At 46.7% G+C, this 23190-nt stretch overlaps 1 protein-coding gene across 2 annotated transcripts in view; it reads left to right on the forward strand.

Annotated features, from left to right (window-relative positions):
- Nucleotides 1-23190, forward strand: part of Fntb (farnesyltransferase, CAAX box, beta) — a 75595-nt gene that overhangs the window by 19882 nt on the left and 32523 nt on the right. For both annotated transcript variants that reach the window (XM_051147875.1, XM_051147883.1), the window contains exons 3-6: nt 7503-7575; nt 9109-9200; nt 20591-20737; nt 20838-20921. In XM_051147875.1, the coding sequence (XP_051003832.1) occupies nt 7503-7575; nt 9109-9200; nt 20591-20737; nt 20838-20921 (396 nt within the window). The remainder of the gene's footprint in view (nt 1-7502; nt 7576-9108; nt 9201-20590; nt 20738-20837; nt 20922-23190) is intronic.

Raw genomic sequence — 23190 nt, forward strand, 5'->3', positions numbered from 1 at the left:
CAGCGTTGGTAGGCCACCTCAGTGACACGGCTCATTTGGGTTCCTGAGGCCGTGATACTGATGAGATGTGACATGCTGTCAGGGCCGCTGACAGCAGGGCAGGTCCAGGAATGCCTGCAATGATGCTGAGGCAGGCATAAGCCAGAGCTGGGAAACAGGTGTGGCTCAAGTTCAAGGCCGAAGCTAGATGTTGCTGTGTTCTACAATTAATCTCCTTCTCAGAAATGACTTTCCTGTCAGGGGTGGTGGTATATGCCACCTGTAGTCCTAGCACCTTGGATAGGGGTGGGGGAGTAAAGGCAGGAGGACCAGGAGTTCAAAGTTTTCCTCAGACGTGAGTTCAAGATCAAGACTAGCTTGGATTACAGGAGGCCTTATTAAAAAAAAAAAAAAAAGAGATAAGATTTCCCTCTTTTTTTGGCTGTGAAGTGTGCATCTGTCCTGGAGTGAGGTAGTCAGTACCAAGAAGCCCTCCTTTTTCTTTCTTCTTCTTATGGTGCTGGGGGTTGAATTTAGGACCCTCTGTACTGCTAGGGACTTCGCACCCTCAACCCTTGACCTCACGTCATCAGCCTCATGGGTGAGCTCCTGAGGCACTGAGCCATCTCACTGGGCCCTTGTACTTGTACTGATTTTGTCAGCATCCTGCTTTCTCTTATCGCTGTTGTTTTGGGGTGTTTTGTTATTTGCTTTGATTTTGGTTTTGGTTTTGAAAGGGTTTCTCATGTTGGCCACAGAGCTAGTCACTTAGCATGACCTTGAACTCTGCCGAGGCCGTAGGTGTGCACCATGATGCTATAACACACCCTGCTTTCTTATGAACCTCAGTGTGTTCTGTTAGGTCTCACAGAAACCCAGGACAAATGGCTGAGGTGTCTGTTAGCGTATCAGAGCAGGCTCTGGCTGCCAGTGTCTCTCAGTGTCTCAGGTACCTGTTACTGTTACTGAGAGGCTTGGCTCCTCTCAGCACTTCTCACTCCTGGCCCTGCCCTCAAGCCCTCCAGCCCCTGAGCATACATCCCTTCCCCCAGCTTCTCTCTCCTATCCATCTAACTCTGCCATTTTGGCTATGTACTGTCTATTCTGCTGGTCATGTTCAGCTGGACCCTTCCAGATGCCTCAGGCTGTGCTCTCCCTCATATCTACGGCAAACCTAGGGTACCCAGGATGAGTTGTGTCCTCATTTTCATTCATTTTTCTCTTCACTTTTTTCTTAGCCATTGAGGTCAAACCCAGGGCCTGGCACACACTATGCAGCAGTCCTGCTAGCCGACCCACACCCAGCCCTCTCCTTGACCCATCTTGTTCTGCTTCTTATGAACGTTTGCTTTTCCCATCCAGGACCTTAACCACTTGCTCGTCACAGTCCTGAGTGTTTACCTTCCCAGTTTATTTCATTTGCCTTAATGTGAAATGTAAAATGTGTAAACTGTGCATGCACAGGCACAGACAGACAGACAGACAGACAGATAGACACACACACACACACACACACACACATACACACACACACACACACACACACACACGTTTAAAATTGTTTTCTCTGGGGTGGGAATGACCCTGCTGGCAGTGCCCTTGGGGTTCTCGCTGGAGGTTAAGCTTGCAGTGGTTCAGAAGCCAGCTCTGAAGACCTCGACGCTTGACCTCTGTCTTCCCCATTCCTAAATAGAAATCCTGAGGGCCCAGAGGCACACTGCTTCTTACAGTGCATTTTCTACACTCAGCGTCTTCCGTGTCACAGTCATCACAAGACACTCAAGGGTGGTACAGGTTTGGGGACGTATGCTTGTTTGGTTTTACTCTGCCTTGTTGTCTTGAAGTCTTTTAGACGTTCACCCCATTCATTCGGCACCAGTGCCTGAGGAGGCTCCCGAGAGCCAGGTGTTCTGTGGGGCTTGGAAAGCTGTATGAACAACACAGGCCCTAGTCCTACCTCAGCTGGGCTTGCTGTCTCTTGGGGAGATGAACACCAACTCCAGTTGCTAGTGGAGTGCCTGAGAGTCCAGGACAGATGTCTCAGATCGGGGTGGCCTTTCAGAGAAAGTGCCAGTTAATGCTGAGACCCATAGGATGCCCCGCGGCATGAGCTGATAAACTTAGAAGTGCGAGGAATGTTCTAGACAGAGGGGACAACGTGTGCAAAGTCCCAAGACTGCAGAAAGCAGAGCTCAGGTCGTGGGGTGAGGTTGGAGAGAGAGGAAGGGGCTGAGTGGGCTAAACCCAGAAATATAAGCCATATTACCACCTGGTACCCACTTTAAGGCCCTTCTAATCCCAGTTCCTGTCCCCCTCTGCTTGTTATACAAGTGCCCTCCCTCATCCACTGTTGTGCTGAACCCTTGCATCATCCCTGGCCTTCCACCCCAGCCTCTGTTTTCTTTCCCCCTTCTTGGCTTTGAGACTGAGCTCTTGGGGGTGGGAGGAGCTTTGGCTTTTAACTTCCTACACGGAGCATGAAAGGGGCATGTAATGAAAGGGGTGTGAGTCAGCCTGGGCTGTGGTAACCAAGTGCATGCTGGGTGCTCTGAAACCCAGGAACTTAAGAAGTTCAAGAGGTTGGAAATCCAAGATCAAGATGCTAGCAGGCCTGGTTCCTCCAGGATTTGCCTGACTGTCCTCACATGGCTTTTTGGGCTCAGACTCCCTAGAGTCTCCCCTCCATGCCCCGCCCCTCCACGGTCTTTGTGCTTGCTGGGCCGAGCTCTTGGCAATGAGCTACACCCCTAGCTTTCCTAAAGCACCTGTATTATTGGATAGGCCCAACCTTTCGGCTCTTATTTAACCTTACATTCTTCCTTCAAGGTCTTATTTCTAAACACACTCACACCATGGCTAAGATTTCAACATTGATTGTGTGTGTGTGTGGGGGGGGGAGGCCACAGTTTAGCTCATAGCAGTAGCCTTTTAGTGCAGTTTCCAATTTACCAAAATAAACTGAACACTTCAACTTAGCAGTACATTTTTATGCTTATGATTTAAATGGATGAGGTTGAAAAAAGTAAGAAGTTGGCTTGGGGAAATGCCCCGGAAATCATCTCTCCCCACATCTCCTAACTCTCCATTTCCCTCCAGCCTATGTGGCTGAAATTTCTCTTCAGAGAGACCACCCCCCCCAACCTCAACAGCCACCTCTCAGCAGGGCTCCTGGGGCCTGGTTGTATGGGGGTGAGGCTCAGGTAGAGGGGAGCTTCTTAGGAGGGGCCTTGCCATTGGCCTGGCTCAGATTCTTTTTCTAGGGACCAAGCTGAGGTAGATGAGGAGGCTATGGAGGCTTCCTTCCATTAGCTGTTCCCGAGCAGTCAGCGTTCAAGCAGTCCTTTCTGCTTCAGCAAGCCGACCTGTTGCCTTTGGAAGCCAAAAGCCAAAAGCTTTGGAGCTAGTTAGTTGATTTCTTAGTGACTGAAAAGCCCCTTGTCACATAAAAAGATTGTTCAAAAAGATAGGAAGACTTCTTAGAGTTTCAGTACTTGAAAAAGATTTCTTTTACATTTATTTACAGTGTGTGTGTGTGTGTGTGTGTGTGTGTGTGTGTGTGTGTGTGTGTGTGTATGTGTGACATGCATAGTATGGGTGCTTGGAAGTCAGAGGTCAAGTTGCAGGACTCGGTTCTGTCTTCCTGTCATGTGGGTTTCAGGAATTGAACTCAGGTCATCAGGCCATCGTAGCAAGTGCTCTTATTTGCTGAGCTGTCTCACTGGGCTGCATTTCTGTACTTTTGAAGGATTTGTTTAGTTGTTTAACTCAGCTTAGTAAAAATGCCATGTGTGGTGATACATACCGATAATCCCAGCAGAAGTAGGAGCAAGTGGATCTCCGAGTTAGAGGCCAGTCTGTTCTACAAAATGATTTCCAGGATAGCAAGGGCCAATCAAAGGAATCCTGTCTCAAAACCAAACCAAACCAAACCAAACCAAAAACAAAAACAAATACTACGCTTGAGTTTGAGTGGCTTTGGTTTCTCTGGTCATCACTGCTGGTCTGCCTTCATTAATGGTCTTGCTTGTTCTTGTCAGAGGCCTGGGCTAGCTTGTGTTTCCATCCTGCTCAGGCTGAGCCAGGACATATGAGCTATTTCAGAAATCTGCTTACCATTTTCCCTCCCTCCCTGTTGTAGTCTGTTCTTCCTTTCATCCCACTGCTGTTTCCGAAATAGTCCCAGCAAGGAAGCCAGGCATGGTAGCACACACGCGTAACATAAGCCCTCTGCTGAGGCAGAAAGATTTTGAGTTTGGGGCCAACCTAGGCTACATAGTGAGAGTCTGTCTTTAAAACAAAACAAAACAAAACAAAACAAAGTTCTGAGTTGGAGGCCAGCCTGGACTACAGATTGAGTTCCAGGACAGCTAAGGCTACGCAGAGAAACCCTGACTCGAAAAACCAAAACCAAACAAATTAAGAAGCCACCTAGAAATGTCGGCTGACTGGTCTACTTCTTGGCTTCCACGTCATTTGCTCATATTCTCTAACGCCCTCGCGGCAGCAGCCAGTCTGGAGCTTCTGTGAGCCGGGTTCCTCGTTCCTGAGAAATCACAGGCTGCCATCCCACAAGCTTCCCGCTGGTCTGCGCTTCCCCACCTCACACTCCCAGACTTGCCTGGCTTCACCCAACTGCCCATCACATCATTTCTGTCTCTGAGGATGTGGAGGCCTTTCTTATTGGAAGTTCTCGTCTCCTGCTGCCTAAATCACTTCAGTAACTCCCTTTAAAATCATTTTTACTTGCTTATTGTTATTGCCTATATGTGTGCATGGTGCATACATAGGCTCATGTGGAGGTCAGAGGACAGCTGGAGTCGGCTGCGTCCTCCTACAGTTACACAGGTTTCAGGCATTGAACTCAGGTCCTTAGGCTTGCACAGCGAGTGCTTTAATAGTCCAGGAAGTCTGACACTCTCTGGCCTTGGACTTGCCCTCTTCCTGCACCAGCCTCCTGAATGCTGGGATTGCAGGCATACACCACCGTGTCTAGCTTTGGCTCCTTTTTAGAAAAGATAATTTAACGAAATATAATTCGTACATAATTCACTGAGTTCAAATATGTAATTCATCGGTTATAGTACATTCACACAGTTGTATGGCTATTATTATACTTGATTTTTGAGCATTGCATTGCCCCTTACAAGGATACCCTTGGTCACTACCCTCAGCTCCTTCATCTTGCTGTGTAGACCAGGCTGACCTTGAGCTCACAGAGACTCACCTGCTTCCACCTCCCAAATGCTGGGAGTAAAGGTGTGTGCACTACCACGCCCAGCCTGCTTCTAGGCTTTAAACAACTTGTAAATTCTGCCCCTCCCCAGGCTGACTTCTCTCCGCCTACTCCTTTGTACCCTGACTCTAACTTCTGAACTAATTATTTTATTTTATTTTGTTTTGTTTCTGGAGCCAGGCTTTCTCTGCTGTCCTGGACTCACTTTGTAGACCAGGCTGACCTTGAACTCACAGAGATCTGCCTGCCTCTCTGAGTGCTGGAATCACAGGTGTGTGCCACGGAGCCCAGCTTTTTTTTTTTTTTTTTTTTTTTTTAAGATTTCTTTATTTTATCTGTATGGGTATGTTGTGTGCATGCATGTACTTTGTACACCAGAAGAGGATATCAGGTCCCATGGAACTACAGTTACAGGCAGTCGGGAGCTGCCATATGGGTGCTAGGAGTTGAACTCAGGACCTCTGGAAGAACAGCTAGTGCTTTTAACCTCTGAGCTGTCTCTCCAGCCTACCAGTACCAGTACTGACTTCCCCTGCCGTTCTGTGAAATCAGCCCACCATGCTTACCAGGTTAGAGCATTAGCTGGGCAGGGCTCTACTTGCCTTCGCTCCATAGCTGGACTTCCATGCAAGACACTCCCTATACAGGAGTTCTGACCCTTGGATCCTCTGAAAGAGAAACTGAGTCTGGCCATTTTCTCTTCCTCCTTTTTGATTTTTTGAGACAAGAGTCTTACATAGCTCAGACTGGTCTTGATTGTGTTATATTGCAAAGGCTCACCTTGAACTCCTGGTCTTCTGCTGCCTTCGGCTCTGGGAACACAGTCCTGTGATACCGCACCTAGCAACTGTTTTCTGTCATTGCTCTGACCCCTGCCCTGAGTTTTCACAAAGGTCATGGACTGCTCTGTTGTTGGTCCTCTTTTCCCCAAGTCTCTCTGCGTCATCTGCCACCTTGTATAGTAGATAAATAATCCCATCTCTATATGTGACCTGGTCCCTGTCTGCAGCTCCCTTGTTTAAGCCCATTTCCTGTTGCCTGAACTGGGGACAATTATTCTATGTATATGTCTCAAAGTGTATTTTGGTTAATGATTCTGGAGGCTGGGCAGCTGGGGAGCATGGCAGCATCTAGTTGGCTTCTGTGGGGCCCTTTGCTCTGTTTCAGCTCAGGGTACAAAGCAGAAGGCAAGTGGGTACATGGGGAAGACACAGAGAGAGGACCAGCCTCGCTTTGTAACAGCTGACTCTTGGGAATCACTTACTCAGTTGAGGAAGGCATTGCAAACCTCTCAGTGACTTAATTGACAGTTCTTCATGCTCAGAGGTCCCGCCATCTCCTATACATAGCATTGTGATTTTTTTTTTCCTGAGGAGGCTCTTGGCCTTGAGCTTGTGGTCCTCCTGCCTTCTGAGTGCTAGCATTACAACAGGTGGGCGCCACCGCCATCCGTTCCCATCCCCGCCTTGGAAGATTCTCCTGAGGCACAGACCACATTGGTGATTGGTCTTCTGAGCGCAGAACAGTGGGAGTTCTAGAAACAATTGTTTATTGACTACCTAGAAGAGACTGGTCCTCTTTGCTGTTATTTCTGTAGTCAGCAGGCTCGGCAAACGTTTTGACATTCTTTCTCCTTTTCTTTCTTTCATAAGCACACAGGGCACTTTTCAATGCTAAGCAAGAAGTCCCACCTCCTTCTTTGCCCTTGCAGGTGGCCATGGGCAGCACATTCCATCTTAAAGCCAGTATTGCTGACCCCAGGGCCACGCGTGTGACCAACCGCCTGTGGAATACAAAAAGCATCCTCTGGCCAGGGCTGTGGGTCAGCGCGTGGGAGGTGGAATTTTGGGGCCGGAGTAACAGATGGACAACCAAAGGGTGGGCAGGGGACAAAGTACAGATCTCAGACAAGTGGTCCCAGAAGAAACGACTGAAGTGATGGCCGTGGAAGCAGCAAGGCCCCGAGTTAGATTCCTTACAGCACAGGAAGTTTCTAGGTGCTGGAGGAGCCTTCTGAGTAGACTGTCCGTGCTCAGCAGTGTGTGCCGAGTGCAGGGCAGTCACCTCCTTCATCAAGTGTTTTCTCTCAGGCATCTGCCAGGACAGTGTGCAAGGCACTCAGAGAACTCAGATGCGTGCCTCTTTGCCCTGGTGTAGTCGCCATTTGTACGTACTAAAGTTACCAGGTATCCACTTCGTGATTGTGGACAGTGTCCGAGGAGGGCTGTGTGCGTGTAGTGGGGATATGAGCTGTTTGAAGGGCTTACAGTCTCTCTGTCTGTCTCTCCAGGCTCATTTTGCAGAGGGAGAAGCACTTCCACTATCTGAAAAGAGGCCTCCGACAGCTGACAGATGCCTACGAGGTAAAATGTTGCCGGGAACTTCCTGTCAAGCACTGGGCTGTGTTCCCATCTGAACACAAAAGGCTTCTGGGTTTTCACCTGCCGCAGCTGAGCCTGTCTCACCCGCGTGGCTCTGGCAGGAACTAGGGCGATGTTTCCGGGTTGGCGCTCTACTCACAAAAGGGACAGATAAGGTCTCTTCCAGCAAGGAGGTGGTGGCGCATGCTGTAGTCCCAGCACTGGGGAGACAGAGGCAGGTGGATCTCTGAGTTTAAGGCCAGTTTGTTCTACAGAGCTGGTTCCAGGACAGTCAGGGCTACACAGAGAAACCCAGTCTTGGGAAAAAAATAAGTCTCCTCCAGCTTTTTTGGCCCTTAGAGCTAGTGGACACCCTGGGTGGCCTGGGGTCTCCTTCATGCTCACAGCATGCTTTCTCCTGACGCCCTTTCCACCTAAATAAAAGTCAGTTGCCTTGTCCTCCCCACACCTTGACCCTGAGAGCTGATCCTGTGTCTATCTTAGCCGGGAGGACCAGTACTTAAGTCCCAGAGGGCACTAAACACTGAGTGAATCTTAGAGCATAGTTCTAAGAGCCAGGAGACTCATGGAAAAACCTCAGAGCTATAGTGGGGATAGAAAAGGCTGTGAACACCTGGGCTCCCGTCTCTCTGCCTCCCTTTACAAAGGGGTAGCTCTGCCGTTAATTGGCTTTTATTTTGGAGTTCTATATTTGTTTGTGTGTGTGTGTGTGTGTGTGTGTGTGTGTGTGTTTTGTGGATAGGTTTTACAAGTCTCATAGTTAACCCGAGTAACACAGCCTACACCCCAACTCTGACATCTACTTCTTTTATAACCTGGAAAAAATTAGTCTCCCTAGACCTTGTTTATATACTTTAACCCTGTAGAACTGGTCCCACCTGCCCTGCAGAGCGTAGGATGTTCAGCAGCCATGTTTGACTTAAATTAGAATGGAGGTCTGTTCACACATCACCTTCAGAAGCCTTTGCCCAGTGTCCAAACACTCGGCCTCCCCCAGGTCCTCAAAGGACTTAGTCCATGTTCACCTTGTTCCAGAAAGACATGGGCTAACTTACGCGTAGTCATCTGCTGCCTCCTCCTCTAAGACAGCCACACCAGTATGCTGAGCACCCCATGGCTCAGAACCACTTTCCATCATTACCATGCCCCCAGCGTCTACAGCGTTCGGCACAAGTAGATACCAAATATTTGCCGAATCTGTGAATGAGTGAATTCTAGAAATGCCCTTGTGAGACTGTGTTTCCTTGGGTCTGCACTGGGAAACCCACAGTGCTAACTTCCGGCTGTGTAGGTTCTCCGCTCTGCCTGGCTGGACAGCTGCAGGGAAGAGGCCTAAGGCTTGTTTCCTGTTGTCCTTTGTCAGGGTTTGAAAGCATCCTTCATTTACGGCTTGTTGTTCATGCCAGGGTGTACCCCCTCCCCTTACTCGGCTTCAGGAACCAAGACACATGTAGCCTTGTCCTGGGATCTTGGGATGACTGAATAAAGGGTGTGTTTTCTCCTCGTCCCTCTCAGTGTCTGGACGCCAGCCGCCCCTGGCTCTGCTACTGGATCCTGCACAGCTTGGAACTCCTGGATGAACCCATCCCCCAAGTAGTGGCTACAGAGTGAGTTCTGAGGAACCTGGGGTGCCCACTGGATGCACACCCTGGATTTGAAATTCTTTTTGTTCCGGTCTTACTTGTTGTAATGGGGAGAAAGCACATTAGAAGCCCTTGCCCTTCTTTTGACCTCCAGCAGCTTCCGGAAACTCCTCCACTCAGAAGCCCTGTTGTAAGGTGGTGGGCAGAACCAGTCGAAACTTCCAGAGGAATTCTGTTTGTCCTCCCCCCCTCCTCCTCCTCTTCTCTCTCTCTCCTCCTCCTCCTTCTTCTTTTCTCTCTCTCTGTCTCTCTCTCTCTCTCTCCTCCTCCTCCTTCTTCTTTTCTCTCTCTCTGTCTCTCTCTCTCTTTCTCTCTCCTCCTCCTTCTTCTTTTCTCTCTCTCTCTGTCTCTGTCTCTGTCTCTCTCTCTCTCAGGCAAGGTCTCTACAGGTGACGGTGGTACAGACCTTTAATCCCAGCTCTTGGGTGGCAGAGGCAGACAGGTCTTTATGAGTTCAAGGCAACCCTGCTCTACGTCTAGCTAGGGCTATGTGGAGAAACCCTGTCTTGAAGACCAACCAACAAACAAGCAAGCAACCCAGTTCCCTCAGACAAGATCTCTGTGTAGCCCTGCTGTCTTAGACTTACTCTGTAGACCAGGCTGGCCTTGAACTTACAGTGATCCATCTGCCTCTGCCTCCCATGATCACTCTGGCTCTGATCTTTGAGAAGTCTTCACCATCATCTCTGACAGTGGTGATGAAATGCAGTGGAAAGCATGTACTGCTCTGTGAATCAAAATACTCTAGCCTCCTTGAATACCTCCACAGAGGTGTGGTGCTGTGAACAGGCCAGCTCTCCACACGACTAGATGGGCAACTGCTTTGGTGCACCAATGCTGTGACTCACAGTTTCACTGACCTCTGACTGATGATGACAGAACATGTAAGCAACCTAGATACGTCCGAAACTGCTAGTGCAGGTGGCATTTGTAGGTGGCTCCTCAACCTTATCATCATCATCATTTATTTATTTTTCCAAGGCAGGGTTCTTTTGTGTAACTCTGGCTGTCCTGGACTCATTTTGTAGACCAGCCTAGCCTCCAACTCACAGCAATCCGCCTGCCTCTGCCTCCTGAGTGCTGGGATTAAAGGCATGCGCCACCACACCAGGCCCCTCAAGCTCATGTTAAGGAAAAAAATAAACACCAAAACTGATCGATCATGCCTCCAACCCTGGAAATACCCAAGATGGGCAAGGATGAGTTAGGACTGAACCTAAAGGCTTTACCTAGAACATGGCTTCTTGGCTTGTGAGCCTCCACTGCCTTGTACTCCAGAGGGTGAGGAGTTTGGGATGCCAGGGTCCTGAGCCAGGTTTGTTTTTCCACAGCAGAAGGTGGCAACTGTGCCAAGACCCTTGGAGGCTTGCTGGAGCCCTCCCTAGTCCCAGAGCCCCTGCCTTGGTCACATTGTCAGGTCAGAGGAACAGAACTTACTTTGTCTCATTCATTCTCTTAACAATAACTTCTCATTCTTGCTTTCCTGGGAATGGTGTCTTGTGACAAATGTGGACAGAGAAGATAATGAAGAATTAAGTCATTAACCCTTAGAATTCATGCTTGTGAGGCAGAGGGAAAATATGCATTGTTTTTATAATCCACACATTGTGACCAGCCTGCTTGCTTCCAGCACTGGAAGTAGAGTTGGACACAGTTTCTGCAGTAAAAGGGACTTAATTGTCAAACTAAAGGCCCATGTGGTTTTGAAATACCAGTTGGAGGCTGAGGGTTCTTTGGGAAGCCTCCACCCAACACCTACACTATTGGGGCATATGCTACACTAGGAAAGATGCATAGGAGAGAAGGGAGCGGAAGGGGGCTTCTGTGAGAGACGTGGAGGCTGGAGAGAAGAGGACACACAGTGTGAAGTGCAGACACAAAGAGCTTGTGTCACTGTCCACTTTGTTTTAGGTTGCATAGATGGTCTTTTTTCCACTGTCACTGAAGAAGTCGGCATCACAGCTGCTTCTATGGCTAGGATAGCAAGAAGAGTGAGGTGAGATGGCTCAGCAGGCCCCTGCCTTGAGTGTCTGACCTGTGACACCCATGGTGGAAGGAGGGGACCAGATGGGAAGAGAGGCCTCTTTAAAGGGCTCTTCACAGTAAACAGCATCAGTAGTAAGGGGTGCTTTAACATTTACAAAGTAGCCAGGCATGGTGGCACAGGCCTTTAATCAGGCAGGCAGATCTCAGAGTTCCAGGACATCAGGGCTGCACAGAGAAATCCTGTCTCAAAAAACAGAACAACAACAAAAATTTTACTTAAAGTTTAAGTGAATTAATTACAGCATGCAATGATCTGTGGCTGAGAGCTTGTTTTACAACTGCCTTGGAAACGTTCATTCATGGTTTTTCTGAGCATTGATTTAATAAGTCTTGTTTTTTATTTTTCAAATTTATTACTGGTTTTAGAGACAGATCTCACTTTGTAGACACAAACTCACCATGTAGCCCAGGCTGGCCTCAGACTCACGGCGTCCTCCTGCTTCAGTCTCTAAGGGCTGGGATTTCAGGCAGAAGCCACCACACCAGACTTGCCTTAATGAACTTTAAAGTCTGTTTACTGTTTTTCAGTTCTTGAGAGTGAATCTAGGGCCTTATGCGTGCTGGGTAAGTGTCCTACCATTAGGCTGTATCCCCCTAGCTTGATTTAATGAGTGTGTGTGTGTGTGTGTGTGTGTGTGTGTGTGTGTGTGTTGTGTTATGCATATGTGTGCCCATGCACAGGTTTCTTGCTTCTCACAGCAAGTGGTCTTACTGACCTATCTCTCCAGTCCATCTTAACATATCTTTTATTTTGTTATTTTTATTGTATATGTGTGTGTTATATGATGTTTATGTGGATGTGTAGGTCAGCGGTGGAGGCATGCCGGTACCGTGCTGCATGTGTGAAGTCAGAAGACAGCTATGGTAGTGAATTCTCTCCTTCCACCTTGTTCAGGCAGGGTCTCTTTTCTTGTTTCTGAGGCTCAGCATTCTCCAGGCTGGTTGGCCCACGAGCTTCCAGGTGATTCTGGTCCACTTCCCACGTCCATGTAGGAATGTAGGATTCTGGGATTGTGGATTTGAGGCCTTGCACCCAGCTTTTCATTGACAGTCTTGTGTGCCAAGTGCTTTTATACACGGAACTTTCTGGATAGCCCCAATTTAGTGAACTTTTAAATGACATAAGACCTTCCTGTAGTGATGCTGTGTTTGGTTTTGTGCTTAGCAGCAGTTACCTGCTGGTCCGGATACTGCTTATTCTGAATCTGCCTAGTAGCTCTGAATGGGAAGGAAATAACTATTGTTGTTAGAGCCTGAGAAATCTTACTGGCTTTTGTAAGAATGTGAGGGTCTTTTCAGACTATCTGAATGAGGATATTGCCTTTCATTTATCTATTTTATTTTTAGGTTTATCCTTTTATTCATTAATGCACTCAAATAATCAATTCCTATGATTTAAAAGACTTTTTTTTTATTGCTTTTGTTTTGAGCCAGGGTCTCTATGTAGTCTTGGCTATGTCCTGGCTGTCCTGGAGTTCACTATAGAGATAGATCCATCCCCTTTATCTCCCGGAAGCCGGGGTTAAAGATGTGTGCTTGAAAGATGTATTTTAAAAAGTATTTTTAGAAGAATAAAAATGAGGGATGGAGAGAGAGCTTAGCCATTTAAACGCCAAGGTGGCAGTCTCAGTCCATATGCTGTGGGGCCCTGCAGTTGAAGACATAGAAAGACCTTGATCCTTGTCTTTTGTTTTAATTTAAATTTTTTATTTATTTTTTATTTTTTGAAATAATTCTGTTTGGGTTGGTTTTGTTTTTGAGACAGGGTTTCTGTATGTATCCTTGGCTATGGCTGTCCTGGACTCTCTTTGTAGACCAGGCTGGCCTCGATCTCACAGCACTTCACCTGCCTCTGCCTCCTGAGTGCCAGGATTACAGGCATGTGCCACTGTGCTGGGCTTTGAAATATTACTTAAGTTTTAAAAGTTGAAATATAATTATATCATTTTCCCTTTCTTTCACCCAGCCCCTTCCTGGTGTCTCTCCTTACCCCTCTCAGGGTGTATAGCCCCTTTTTGTTGACTTTGCACAAGGAAAGAGAACGCTTTGAACCGTGCTCTCCCCCCCCCCCCCCCCCACCTTATACATTAAGGCGACCTTGCAGGCAGAGAGCCCACTCTGGAGGTTTAGTGTTTGCCTACCCTATCCCCATGCCGCCTACGCTCTGCACACACAGTCTACATGTGTACCATGGTTTCTCTCTCCTTTTCCTATTTTGTTTAGGAAATAAAATAAGCTGGGTTCCCTCTAGTGGACAAAATCACTTTTGTTAACTTCTGTGCTGGTTGATGGAAGCTGGCAAGGCCAGCCCTTTATTATTGCAAGTATCAGCTGTTTCAAGGATAATAAATTCAGAGGTGGGAAATTGGATTTTCTCTCAAGAGATTGTACGTAAATTTATATGTGTGCTTACATAAAACAAATGAAGTATTTTGGAACATAACACTTGCTTGGCTTAATGATTTTAACACTGAAAGAAGTTCTTTACTATAATTCCCATTTTTTTGTTTTGTTTTGTTTTTCAAGACAGGGTCTCTCCCTGGCTGTCCTGGACTCGCTTTGTAGAGCAGGCCGACCTCCAACTCAGCGACCCACCTGTCTCTGCCTACCTAGTGCTGGGATTAAAGGCGTGCGCCGCCACTGCCTGGCTCCGAAGCGGTTCTTACCAAAGACACATCTTGCTTTTGTTCTTTTTAGAGCTTGTGTAGCACCTTTGGATGAAGAAGAACATAGCTGGGCATCCCCCTCACAGTGGTTGTCTGTAATTTTAATCCTTTTAGTAGTTTGTTCCCTTTCCAGCTTTAATTTTTTTGTTTTGTCTTTTTAATGTATCTATTTTTTACAAGTATAATTTGATCTCTCTCTTAGTTGGGGAATGGAGGCCAGGGCCAGATGCAGTTCTCAGCCATGCTTTGTTGGCCCCTTTAACAAGAACGCTTCCCTCTTGATTTATCCTTAGCTCCCAGGCCCTGATCGAGGTCTTTTCCCTGCTGTGTTCCTAGTCATGTCCCACCTTGTACTTAAGTGCTTCTCCCCTACGACTGACTCCCAGTACGTTATTTGCTGGTTGGACCTTGTTTTATTCTTACTGGTCTCTGATTTGTTTTCCTGCTTGCTTCCCATTAGTTGCTTGTTTACATAATTTTCAATCCTTTGTCCCTACTGGTGACAGTTTTGTTCTGACTCTAGACTAGTCTAACCATTACTAGAAGACAAGTAGACCTGTGTATGAGGCCAACAGTGGGGCCAGTGGCCTGAATTTGATCTCTGGGAGTCTTGTAAAGTTGGCAAGAGGGAACCAAGTGCACAAAGTCGCCCTCTGCCTTCCACATGTCTGGTATACCAACACACACACATACTTAATAAGTGAAATTAAATTAAAAAAAACTGTAACAAGAATAAATTAATAAAATAAAATAAAAATTAAGAAAAAAACCTAAAGGTGAAATACTTTTTTCTTGAACTTGATTCTCATAGAAGTTTTACATCCTCCATAGTGGTTGAATCAGCAAAATCAATAGATTGTCCCACGATAAAGGGAAGATTGTATGGCTTATGTGACCCAGTATGACCACCACTAGCTAAGCGTGGTTGCTGAGCACTTGAAATGCGGCTTATGCGACTGAAGACCTAAAAATTTTTTAAATTAATTTGAATTAAAATGTAAATTGCCCCCTGTGACTAGGGTTGCCTATCGGTCTCCACAATGTGTTCTCAGACCAGCAGTGTTGCCGTCACCCCAGGACTTATTAGAAGCATAGACGCCAAAGCGAGTCCAGGACAGCCAAGGCCACACAGAGAAGAGAGACCCCGTCTCGAAAAACAAAACAAACAAAAAAGCACAGAAGCAGTTGAATGCTGCGGCTCCTTCCTGGTAATTCCAGTGCTTAGGAGATTGACACAGGAGGATTGCTGCAAGTTCAAGGCTATCGCAGCCTATGTAGTGAGTTGCAGGCCAGTGGGGGCTATAAACAAAACAAAACTAAGCTGGACGTGGTAGCGACCATTGATCCCAGCACACAGAAGGCAGAGACACTCTGATCTCTTGTGAGGTCAAGGACAGCCTGGTTTACAAAGTAAGATATAGGCTGTCTGGGGTTACATGGTGAGAACCTGCCCTAAACAAACAAACAAACAAACCCAAACAAAAAAATGACCAAGCAAAACCAAATTTAAGATTCACAGGTGATTGTCCACACTGAAGTCTAAGAAGTAATGGTTATTTGGGTGAACATTGGCGTGGAGAGGTAAAGACCTGCCACCTGCATCTCCCCTCGATGGTTCTGATTTAAGTGGTTATTGGGTATGACTTAGTTGTTGGGTTTGTTTTTGTTTTGTTTTTATTTATTATTTATTATTTATTTTTTGGGTTTTGAGACAGGGTTTCTCTGTGTAGCCATGCCTGCCCTGGACTTCCTTTGTAGACCAGGCTGGCCCCAAACTCACAGTGATCCACCTGCCTCTGCCTCCTGAGTGCTGGTAATAAGGTGTGCGCCAACACACCCAGCTAGTTGTTGGGTTTTTTAATAAGTCATTTTACTAGTGTGACGAGGATGGATGATGCTCAGCGTTTGAGGGTATCGAGTCACTCAGGCCTCTGATCAGTACAGACCTTTAGCTTCAGGAAACCCAGGTCTTTATTACTCCATTGATTCCAGTGCACACAGTTTGGGTTTGAAGGAGGGTTTTCCACTTTGCTGGTCACTGATATGTAAGCTGGGATGCAAAGCTTGCCCCCCTTAGATAACCATGATCTGTGTCTGAATACTTTTGGGTATACTTGCTTTCCATAAAGTGTCCTCTTGTTTGCTCAAAGCTTCCTGGCTGCCATTTTTTTTTTTTATTAGCTGACGAATTTTTGGTCTTTAAGTGTTTCCTCCCTTTCTGATAGGTCACAGTATTGCTGTCATTTTGGATTTTAAACTTGCTAAGAAGTCTGCTAATGGCAGCTTGTCACTTCATAGTTTGTCCCTTAAGGTGCAAGTCAGGAAGCCTCGGGATCAGAGTGTTCTGTAGTATGGAAGGGTGAGGCTCGCCCTCATGGCTGTCAGCTGAGGGAGGCTGGCATGGAGCCAGGACAGCAAGGCGTCTGGAACATTCAGCTCCCCACTCACTCTGGGCTGCAGGCTACCGGGTCAGGAGTGTTGCATTCCATTACAGCAGTCTATCTTAGGAGCTGGGGAAGAAATGGATTCTAGGTGACTCTTTGTTTTTGTTTTTCCTTTTGTTTTGTTTTTCTGAAGGTCTTACTCTTATAGCTCAGGCTAGCCTGAACTTTCTACGTACTTCAGACTTGCCTCAAACTTAATAGCAACTGGGTATAATGGTGCACATGTGTAATTCCAGCAGTTGAAAGGCTGAGACAGGACTCTGAGATAGAGGTTAGGCCAGGCTGTGTAGTGATACCCTCTCTGAAAAGACCAAAACAAAAGCTGGGTGTGGTGGCGCACACCTTTAATCCCAATACTCAGAATGCAGAGGCAGGCAGAGAAAGAAAAGAAAAAGAAAAAGTGTCATGTAATGCTGGAGCTTCATGGATGTGCTCTGTCACTCAGCAGCATCTACTTCCAGCTCCAGTCTGTTGAGGTTTTTGTGTTTTTGTGGGGTTTTTTTCAGGTTTATTTTTTATATTATGTGTATGAGTGTTTTGCTTACATGTATGTCTGTGCACCATGGGTCTGCCTGGTGCCCACGGAGGCCAGAAGAGGGCATCAGATCTGCTGGAACTGGAGTTACAGATGGTTGTGAGCTACAGTGTGGTTGCTGGGGATTGACCCCATGTCCTGTGCAAGAGCAACAAGTGCTAGCTCCCCAGCCCACCTGCTGGGCTTATTTCAGTTAAAACCTTTCGGGTTTGTGTACAGAAAGCTTCCAGTTAGCAGATAGCTTTTGTTAAGAACTGTTATTGGCTACTTGTTTCTGTATATTTCATAATAATTGACCATGGCTTGGAAAATATATAGGGAGCAAATTCCACTTATGAAAAAATTTCTTAAAAATATGTGCTCCAGAATTGCTTCCTTCTTTGGCTATAAACTTTAGCTTCAATCCTTGTGTTGCCTATAGTCAAATTTTAGGTATAAATAGAAGTAAATGAGGATTTTTTAAAAACCTGTAAAGACTAAAATAGCCAGTCTGTTGCTGTACCTGTCTACATAATGAGAAGGCTGAAATCAAAAGTAACTGTGTAGCTAGACGTGGTGGCGCACGACTTTAATCCCAGCACTCGGGAGGCAGAGGCAGGCGGATGGCTGTGAGTTCGAGGCCAGCCTGGTCTACAAGGCGAATCCAGGACAGCCAAGGTTGTACAGAGAAACACTGTCTCGAAACAAAACAAAACAAAAAAGTAACTGTGTATAATGGCTCACACCTGTAATCACAGCACGTGGGGACTGTAGCACACAGATTGCTGAGTTCATGGCCACACTGAGCTATGGAGAGAGACCTTGTCTCAAACAAACAAACAAAACAGGCCTGGTGATGATTCTTAACCGTTAGAGTATTTGCCTAGCATGCTACAGGCCCTGGGATTTGATCCCCAGCACCTCATAAACCACATCTGTGATCTGAATACTTAGGAAGTGAAGGCACAGGGGTCAGAAGTTCAAGGCCAGTCTCAGCTACTTTAGGAAGCTCCAGGCCAGCCTGGAACACAGGAGACCTTGTCTCAAAAAGGAAAACCGTGTGCGATGGGGGACAGAGTAATGAACACATGCCTTTGTGGACACTGGCCTTTGTCTTCTCCCAGGCAGCACAAATAAACAATAATGAGGTGATGAGTCTAAAATTACACATATGCCTGTACGTATATACATGTGTAAGCCATAAAACTAAAAAGATCATGAGAAGGAAGGAAGAGAGCTTAGGGGGAGGGGGAAAGATAATAACGGAACATGTGACCTGAAAGCAGAAGGGGTCTCTCTGGGTGAAGGGAGGGGACCAGGCAGACAGGGGAGGGCAGAGGGGAGGATGGGTTAGAGCAAAGCCAACAACACATATGTTGCAAATGCCATAATGAAATTCATCATGTGTGCCAGCTTTCAAAATTAATTTACAAAAAGGTTTTACAGTTTTTCATGTAACGACTTCCATGTCAGAACTTATCCTTTATGGCAACTGAAACCATGTTCCTGGTCACTCACATTTGGCTCAGAGTAAACTCTCATTTTAAAAAAAAGAAAGAGGGCTGGAGAGATGGCTCAGAGGTTAAGAGCACTGGCTGCTCTCTTCCAAAGGTCCTGAGTTCAATTCCCAGCAACCACATGGTGGCTCATAACCATCTGCAATGAGATCTGGTGCCCTCTTCTGGTGTACATGCAGGCTTTGATATATGTGTATATATGAAAAATAAATAAATCTTTAAAAAAAAAAAAAAAAGAAAGAAAGAAGCCAGGCATGGTGGCACACACCTTTAATCCCAGCACTCGGGAGGCAGAGTCAGGTGGATCACTGTGAGTTTGAGGCCAGCCTGGTCTACAAAGTGAGTCCAGGACAGCCATGGTTACACAGAGAAACCCTGTCTTGAAAAACCAAACAAACAAATAAAAATTTAAAAAAGAAAGAAAGGGAGGAAATAAATAATAAAATAGCCAAAACAGCCCAGAAAGAAGGCCTTGCAGGAGGTCTCCTCCCAACAGGAAGGCTGTGACCTGAGAGTATAGGGGAGAGGTGCTATAACCAGGGCCTTTTTAATTGGCCCTTCCTGGAATGGTCTTTCCTGTAAACTGTAGAGGACCCTGTGCAAGTGAAGACTGTCTCAGTTTCACCTAGGGCAAGAATGTAACTAATGGGGCTGGAGAGATGGCTCAGAGGTTAAGAGCACTGGCTGCTCTTCCAAAGGTCCTGAGTTCAGTTCCCAGCAACCACATGGTGGCTCACAACCATCTATAATGTGATCTGGTGCCCTCTTCTGGCCTGCAGGTGTACATGCAGCTAGAGCCCTCATAACAGAAAGTAAATAAACCTTAAAAAAATTCTAAGGCTGGGCGTGGTGGTGCATGCCTTTAATCCAAGCACTCAGGAGGCAGAAACAGGTGGATCACTGTGAGTTCAAGGCCAACTTGCTCTACAAAAGGAGTCCAGGACAGCCAAGGCTACACAGAGAAACCCTGTCTCAAAAAACAAACAAACAAACAAACAAAAACAAAAAACCAAACCAAAACAAAAAATTACCAAAAAAACTAGGCCAGTGGTGCACGCCTGTAATCTCAGCACTTGGGAGGCAGAGGCAGGTGGATCTCTGAGTTTGAGGCCAGCCTGGTCTACAAAGTGAGTCCAGAACAGCCAGGTCTATTATACAGAGAAACGCTGTCTCAAAGAACAAACAAACAAAAAGAATGTAATTGATGCCATGCCAAGCAGCAGATCGTTCAGGAACAGTTTTCCTTTGCAAGGAAGCTGGAGGCTCTGTTGTTTAGCATGAAAAATTCTGCTAAACAGACTAAATTCAGTTTAAGAATTTAAGACTGAAACACCTTCTTTGGATGTGAGTCAGTGGTGGTGTCTGTCATAGTTACCTTTTCTTTCTTTCTTTTAAAAAATTTTTATTTATTTATTATTATGTATACAGCATTCTGCCTGCATGTACACCTGCATGCCAGAAGACTGCATCAGATCACATTATAGATGGTTGTAAGCCACCATGTGGTTCCTGGGAATTGAACTTAGGACCTCTGGAAGAGCAGTCAGTGCTTTTAACCTCTGAGCCATCTCTCCAGCCCCACAGTTACCTTTTCATCATAAAATGCCACTTAAGCAATCTCTCTTGTCTTTCCATGTACTATAATGGTGCTCATGAATGTCCCACAATGCTGAAAAGAGAGGCAAGTCCAAGTGCCAAGTCCTGGATTCGCTGTCCTCGAACTCACAGCGATCCATCTGCCTCTGCCTCCCGAGTGCTGGGATTAAAGGTGTGCACCACCACTGCCCGGCGACAAGACACATTCTTTTTTTTTTTTTTTTTTGGTTTTTCGAGACAAGGTTTCTCTGTGTAGCCTTGGCTGCCCTGGACTTGCTTTGTAGACCAGGCTGGCCTCGAACTCACAGTGATCCGCCTGCCTCTGCCTCCCGAGTACTGGGATTAAAGGTGTGCACCACCATTCTCAAATAGAAGATTCAGGAGTGTGCATAAAACTGACAGTATCTGAGTGAAGGGTTAAGTCTTTTGGGGGCTTGTAGCTGAGTGTCAGGGAGGAGATTTTTGCCCCCTTTGAGGGGAGGGGAATGGAAAAGGTTGGAATCTGAAAGGATTTTGGTGTTTGGAAATTAATGCTGTCTAACTTTGCTTTTCCCTTTGGCCATGCACCTAGTGTGTGTCGGTTCCTGGAGCTGTGTCAAAGTCCAGAAGGTGGCTTTGGAGGGGGCCCTGGTCAGTACCCACACCTCGCACCCACGTATGCAGCTGTCAATGCGCTGTGCATCATTGGCACGGAGGAAGCCTACAGTGTCATTAACAGGTAAAGCTGCCGGCAGCAGTGGTGGGGATCCAGGACGGTTCCACCCACTGCATGGCACTGACCGCCGCCGCCTTTTCCGCCTTCTCCTTACTGTTCTCAGAGAGAAGCTCCTTCAGTATTTGTACTCCCTAAAGCAACCCGATGGCTCTTTCCTCATGCACGTCGGAGGTGAAGTGGACGTGAGGTGAGTGGGACCGTTGCATCCATGCCTTCTGGAATGTACCTTTTCTTAGAACTGCTAAGCCTCAGAAACGTGGCAAACTGCTGCTTCGTCCCATACACTGATGTGTAAACGTGTTCCCGGCACAGTGTCATGGTCGTTGCTAGGATGGTGGCACTAGTGTCCTCAGGTGTCGCTGTCTCTTAGCTTCTTTTATGTAAATGTCAGAATGTGAGTTGACTAAGAACAAAATCAAGCGCTTCAGACTTATAAATACAAAGCACATCGTTTGCTGTAAGATAGACGTAATCACGCAGTGTAATGTGACCTTTCACCTCTCTTGGAGAAGCACACCTAGAGTGACTCTGGAAACACTTCCTGGTTGCGCTTGACGAAATCCTGAGGGTGCTGAACACCGAGGCACAGGCCCCTCTGTGTGGTGCTGAGTGCCTCGAGAGCCAATAGACTGCACTGTAGTGGACTTGAACCCACTGACTGGTACCTGCTGGCTCAAACCTAGTATTTTACTAAAGAAGTGTATCTGGCAGGTGTGGTGGTCTGTGATCAAGATCTCAGCTCTTGGGAAGCGGAGACAGGAGGATCAGGAGTTCAAGGTCATCCTTGGCTACATAATGATTTCAAGGCTAGCTTGGGCCTTTAGGACCTTTGGAAGAACAGCCAAGTGCTCTTAACCTCTGAGCCATCTCTCCAGGCCCCCCTCCCCATCTTAAATAAAAAGAAGAAAAAGGAAAAAATAGATATTAATTACACTAGCAAGTAGCTTCCTGACCTGCAGGCAGTCCATCTATGGGACATGTAAAGTAATTTCTTTCTTTCCTTTCTTCCTTCCTTCCTTCCTCCCTCTCTCTCTCTCTCTCTTTGTTTTTTTTAAGATGACAGGGTTTCTCTATGTAGCCTTGGCTGTCTTGGGTTGTCCTCGAACTCACAGAGATCTGCCTGCCTCTGCCTCCCTGAGTGCTGGAATCACAGGCTGTGCCACCATGCCTGGCTAATAAGTAATTTCTCTGTGTCTTTTTGTTTTTTGAGATGACAGGGTTTTTTCAAACTCACAGAGATCCGCCTGTCTCAGCTTCCTGAATGCTGAGGTTACAGATGTGGGCCACCACTGCCCAGCATAAGTAATTTCTTTCTTTCTTTCTTTTCTTTCTTTCTTTCTTTCTTTTCTTTTTCTTTCTTTCTTCCTTTTCTTTTTCTTCTTTCTTTCTTTTTTTTTTTTTTTTTTTTTTTTTTTTTTTTTTTGGTTTTTCAAGAAAGGGTTTCTCTGTGTAGCCTTGGCTGGCCTCAAACTCAGAGATGCACCTGCCTCTGCTCCCGAGTGCTGGGATTAAAGGCATGTGCCACCACGCCTGGCTTTTTTTTTCCCCCCCAAGACAGGGTTTCTCTGTGTTAGCCATGGCTGTCCTGGACTCGCCTTGTAGACCAGGCTGGCCTCAAACTCACAACGATCTGCCTGCCTTGGCCTCCCAAGTGCTGGAAGTAAAGGCGTGCACCACCATGCCCAACTTGAGTGGCTCTTGCTGTCAGTTTAGGTCTATTGAAGAGACACCATGACCACAGCAACTCTCATAAAGGAAAACATTTCATTGGCACTGGCTTACAGTTTCAGAGGTTTAGTCCATTATCATCATGGTGGGAAGCATGGTGTTGTGCAGGCAGACATGGTGCTGCTGATGTGTAGGCAGCCAGACATGGTGCTGCTGATGTGTAGGCAGACAGACATGGTGCTGCAGAAGGAGCTGAGATTCTACATCTGGACTGGCAGGCAGCAGGAAGAGAAAGTGAGCCACTAAGCCTGGACTCAAGCTTCGGAGACCCAAAGCCTGCCCCCATAGTGACGAACGTCCTCCAACAAAACTGTACCCGCTCCAACCAGGCCACATCTCCTGAAAGTGCCACTCCCTATGGACCTATGTGGCCATTTTTATTCAAACCACCATACCTGTCTTGACTTTAGACCAGAGCTTAGCTAGAGGGAACACTGCCATTAGAGAGTAGTGGCAGCTTGCAAGGCAATTTAGTTTTTGAAGCTGAGCATGGTAGCACACCCAGAATATCCAGCATTCAAGAAGCTGAGGCAGGATATAGTGAGTTCAAGGCCTGTGTGGCCTACATAAAGAAACCCTATCTCAAAACAACAGGGTGTGGTGGTGCGCCACTTTAATCTCAGCACTCCAGAGGCTGAGGAAGGCAGATCTTTATGAGTTCCAGGCCAGCCAAGGCTACACAGGGACCTTGTCTCAGAAGACCAAATGACATTATCAACAACAAAAAT

Source organism: Acomys russatus, chromosome 1, assembly GCF_903995435.1.
Source record: "Acomys russatus chromosome 1, mAcoRus1.1, whole genome shotgun sequence".
In the NCBI taxonomy this organism is placed as follows: Eukaryota; Metazoa; Chordata; class Mammalia; order Rodentia; family Muridae; genus Acomys; species Acomys russatus.